General features: G+C 39.0%; 1 protein-coding gene across 1 annotated transcript; it reads left to right on the top strand.

Annotated features, from left to right (window-relative positions):
- Nucleotides 1-1,365: 1,365 nt before the first annotated feature.
- LOC134535763 (nucleolysin TIAR) lies at nucleotides 1,366-2,784 on the top strand. The gene has a single exon (XM_063375009.1). The coding sequence runs from the start codon at nucleotides 1,450-1,452 to the stop codon at nucleotides 2,668-2,670; it is 1,221 nt and encodes a 406-aa protein (XP_063231079.1). The 5' UTR covers nucleotides 1,366-1,449; the 3' UTR covers nucleotides 2,671-2,784.
- Nucleotides 2,785-5,140: the final 2,356 nt, after the last annotated feature.

Below are 5,140 nucleotides of genomic sequence, written 5' to 3'. Positions count from 1 at the left end.
CACTAAAGGCTTGCCAGAAGCCCTAATCAACGACGATGAACTGGTGTCGAAGCCTGGAGAAATGTGTAAGACTGAAGTCCGCTGCCCGAGTACTTTGAACATTAAATTTACGTAATATGCCGAAATATCCCTGTTGGGATTTAAATGATTAAGCGAAAAGCCACACATAAGAATGTACAGCTAAGTGGGGTCGGGCACAGAGCTAATTGAAAAAGATTAGGTAAACTTACGTCTATGGCGATGAACTGGAAAAGTGGCGCGAAAACTGTAGGCTCTGCTTTCACTGAGCGACCAACCCGAGTGAGCATCCGGCGGCAACTGCCGCTAAAGCATCGCGCGACTCGCGCCAAGACGCATGTCGCAATCGCGCGGGAAAACAGGCACGACCAGTTTTGGACTTAGTTGTTAAATTTTGTGATATTACATGATTATTTTACAATTGCACATAATAATCATATAACTTCAGTATCTTTTAATTGTTATTATTTTGGTTTTCTAAAAAGAGGAATTACTTATTTAATTACACACTAGCACATTGCCACATTTGACTGGGCGCTTTGGTTGACTTGCTGTTCGTCGCGGCGCACTTCAACTCACACGGCGGACATCACGCATGGGCGTGTTCGTTGCACTTACGAGTAAGTGTTTTTGGGACGTAACGGTCTGTGTGACCCAGAGGGAGCACCCGTGGCTGGCGTCGAAACATACATTTAAAATTGCCAAAATACCCTTACACAAATGTGCTAATGCGATATGATCAGGTGCTGCTGCTAAAGTGCTCTGTGTAACGTGGCTGCTGTTTTTCAACGTATTTACTATTTTGTCATACTTCAATATTTGCTTAAACATTAACTATTTACATGCAGTAGGTATTTTTATAGGCATTCGAAAAAGTGATAAAACTCATTGGAAACAAGAATGTCTTTTGCCATGTAAAATATTTCAAATATAGAAAGTATAATAAATTGTGCTTTTTTTTTTTTTTTTTTTTTTGGCAAATTGTATATTCATTTTCTCTTTTTTTTATACCTCTCTTCCAATTTGCGTCTTTTAGCACATTGTTATCTTTAAAATGCACTAACCTTTTGTGTTCGTATTGAATATAATTGTAACTCTTGTAAATTTCCATCAACATGTAAAGAATTTTTTAATTTTTTAAATGTGTTCAAAAGTTAATTTCCATTGACCTTAAAATACATTATAACATTTGGAGGGAAAGCTAACTTTTTTTATTGTACTTTTATCTAAGATTTAAGTTTTCTTTTATTATATAACCGAATAATTATACGATTTACCAATAAATTCTAGCTTTCTGAACATAGCATCGTTTTTGACAAATGAGCATCGGCATGCGTCAGGCATTTCTATGAGCATATGTGTATCCTGTGGGTTACAATTTTAACACGTACTTAATCAACAAAATACAACAAAGTGGAAGGCGAGAATAGTATGTCCAGACAGATGAGTGACGAAAGCCATCCTCGGACCTTGTACGTAGGTAATTTGGATACTTCTGTTACGGACGATCTTTTGTGTGCCTTGTTCTCGCACATTGGACCCGTCAAAGGCTGCAAGATCATTCGTGAGCCCGGAAATGATCCGTACGCTTTCCTCGAGTTTATGACACATCAGGGGGCTGCTACAGCCCTGGCAGCGATGAACAAAAGAGTCTTCTTAGAAAAGGAAATGAAGGTAAACTGGGCAACTTCTCCAGGTAATCAACCTAAACAAGATACTAGTAACCATTACCATATATTTGTTGGTGACCTCAGTCCGGAAATTGAAACACAAACGCTTAGAGAAGCTTTTGCACCATTCGGTGAAATATCTAATTGCAGAATAGTTAGAGATCCTCAAACTTTGAAATCTAAAGGTTATGCTTTTGTATCATTTGTTAAAAAAGCTGAAGCAGAGAATGCAATCTCTGCCATGAATGGCCAGTGGTTGGGTAGCCGGAGTATTAGAACAAATTGGTCGACTCGAAAACCTCCACCTCCGAGGAGTGAACGTCCAAGGCATAACAATCAAAAGCAACCAACATTTGATGAAGTTTATAATCAGTCAAGCCCGACAAATTGTACCGTGTACTGTGGAGGATTTGTTAATGGTGCAATTTCAGATGACTTAATGCAGAAAACATTTGCTCCTTTCGGCACCATTCAAGACATTAGAGTTTTCAAGGACAAAGGCTATGCATTCATTAGATTTTCAACAAAAGAGTCTGCTACGCATGCAATTGAAGCGATACACAACACGGAGGTTAACGGACAGACGGTGAAATGCTTTTGGGGGAAAGAAACGGGTGATCCAAATCACTCTCAAGCAGCACCCCAAGCTCCTGCCGGTACACAGTACCCATACGCGTACGGTCAACAGATGGGTTACTGGTACCCACAAGCATACCAAGCTTCTGCAGCCACAGCAGCTGCGCAAATGCAAGGCCAGTACTTGCAAGGAATGCAGGGATACCCATACGGGCAGTTCACCGGCTATCAACAAGGCTACATGGGGAGAATGGGCATGCAGATTCCGACCGCAGCATGGCAGGGCATGCCTGCCCAGACGCAGATGCCAGCAGCTCCCCAGCAGATGGCGGTTGCCCAGGGAGCAGCCATGCAACAGCCTGCCGGCATGATGGCGTACACCATGCAACAGTTCCCGACGCAGTGATGCATGCTCGCCAACTAGATGCCGCGACACACGACTTTGCGAACTGTTTTGGTTCAACAGTGCTTGAGGTAAAAGTATCTGTGTTAAGTTATGAAAACTGTGGAACATTATAAACACGAGGTGCCACGATGCTCGAAATTATGTGAATTGTGGCTAATAGTTTTGAGGTCTTGCCCAAACTAATGGCTGAAGAATGCTTGGTTTTGGGAAACATTTTTCTTCATCCATTAGTTTACTGTCTTGTGTGGAGTATGTCTGCGAACACATTGTGGTCCCCTTGTTTACCATAATTTTTATCATTTATTTGTACTATCCAGTAGACCACATAGCCTAGCATGTTACAGTTCTTTTGTTACTAGTAAAATTAAAAGAAAAAAAGGACAGGACTGATTATGAAACAGTGACAAACATAACCTCTTCTTAAAGTGATGTAACTTAATAGAAAGCTAGAACAAACTGTAAAAATTTTTATGCTCATGTCAGATTTGAAAAGTAATTTTTTTCAGGAAGTAAACCTAGTGAAGGCTTATTGAAAATTGTAAGAGATACTGGTTGTTTCAGCTCATGCCAGGTGTAAATATGTTGGGCAATGTGTGGGTGTACGTAGTAGACTTGTGCCGTGCGTTGAGAGTGGCTTGTCACAGTTCCGCTAACTGGAGTGAGTGCTTCCTTGTGTCCGACGTCGCTCGTTGGTGTCGTGCACCGCTTGCTGACAAACACTTAGATTAGCAAACAATAAAGTTGGTGACAGCAGAATGTTTTTAGAGTGCACCAACTCTGTACGCGAGCTCAAAAAAGTGTCACTAACGATGATGGTATAAATATTAGGTGTAAGTTACAGTCAGTAATCCTGTCAAAAGTGTGAAATGTATTCCATTGGAAACTGATGCCCTGAATTTTTTTGATTGTTATAATAAAAATGTTTGGGCCTGGGAGCCTTTTGAGCTCATTTTCTACTGATTGGTCATAACCAGGATTTTTTAATAGCCTAATATACTTCAGATGGAGAATTTAGTTAGCAGAAATGTGTTCGAAATGGATCTCTGAACGTATTGTGATTGATTTTCACAGCTTTTTAACTCTGGTCTTGAAATTTTGTAAATAACTCATTGTGGCTGTTTTATTCCTGGTTATGGCAGTTGGAACATTCCTGCTTCATTCCTCCTCTTTCTATAAAAGTTTTGAAAAAGTAGGCCTAACAGTAGAGCCCAGATATTTTTGCAATTTTTGATTTTTTGCCCCTTTTGGAAAAATACTTGCAAAATTTTGAGCATGAATTGTAATAAGGCTCAAGGCTTGATAGTTTACTATCGCAAACAACATTATCGAGAGTTGAAGGTTATTCCAAGGAAATTGTTGTGATACCAGAGTTATTTAAGTTATTTTCTAGCCATGTTTCTGTTTGCATTCTGAAGTGTTAATTGGAAACTCAATTTCGCTCAAAACTATTGAATCTAAATGGGTTTAAAAAAAAGTACAGTATTATTGTATTAATAATGCCCATCACACTTATTTGCAAAAAAATTAAGTGGGGCCAGTGTGTCATATTTTGTATCCAGTGGCTCTGGCGTCTGTCGACTAGCTACTCGCCTATCTGTAACTCTCTGTTCCCTCCGACAGGAAAGTAGTGTCGCTTGGTGTACCAATGTTATTGGATTGGTCTTTACTAGCACTCCTCTCCCACTCCCAGGCAGCGTGACAGAGTCCGCGTATCCGTCCATTGTGTGACTTGGTTTGAATACAGCTTGTACGTGTCGAAGCGCTGGATACACCATGTGGGACAATGCCCTGTAGAGCAGTTAATTCAATCTTTTCACACTTAGTCCATGTTAATTCTGTTCTTGCACAGAGAAAACAAACTAATCTCAGGTTAAGATTTCATTAAAGGTAAAAGTTTTACTAATGAGTCTTTAAACCGTATGGTTTATGGCAGAAACTAAAAATTTTGTGTGTTTTTATATTGAAAAATAGTGATGGGCATGACTAGGCTACTTTTGTATTTTCTTAATTGGTAAAAAATAATTGTTAAAATTAATATTCCATTTAGCACAAAGCAATGCAGATTCAAAATTGATTAAAGTAAATGTTTGAAATTCGTACACATTTTGTGTGTTGTGCATTCACGAGTGTGTAAAGTGCAAACACTGTGTAACTGTTCAGCAGTGGAGGTTTATTTGATTTAGTTCAACACGTTACGAACAGGAGCAAGCTAGATGGCTTTGTTAGACTTGAAATCTCTGTTGGCCACTGTTCTAAACTATAATTTATGTGAAATAAAACCCATTTGAGCGAGTGAAATCTGTATAATTAATTGCTTTAATTCCTAATCAGAGTTCAAAGTACCTTTAAATTTAATCTGAAATTGTGTGAAATATAAGTTTCATGTTTTTGGAGGCAACTAAAATAGTATGAGCGAGAGACTTAATTCTGACATTCTTGTTTTTTCAAAAATTCCTCACATCCTGAGCAT

This window comes from Bacillus rossius, chromosome 1, assembly GCF_032445375.1.
Source record: "Bacillus rossius redtenbacheri isolate Brsri chromosome 1, Brsri_v3, whole genome shotgun sequence".
Classification (NCBI taxonomy): domain Eukaryota; kingdom Metazoa; phylum Arthropoda; class Insecta; order Phasmatodea; family Bacillidae; genus Bacillus; species Bacillus rossius.
The sequence above is the reverse complement of the archived record's forward strand: the minus strand, read 5'-3'. Positions and strand labels throughout refer to the sequence as shown.

Excerpts from the sequence above, each read along its gene's own strand:
- LOC134535763 (XM_063375009.1), top strand. The coding sequence starts at position 1,450 with ATGTCCAGACAGATGAGTGACGAAAGCCATCCTCGGACCTTGTACGTA.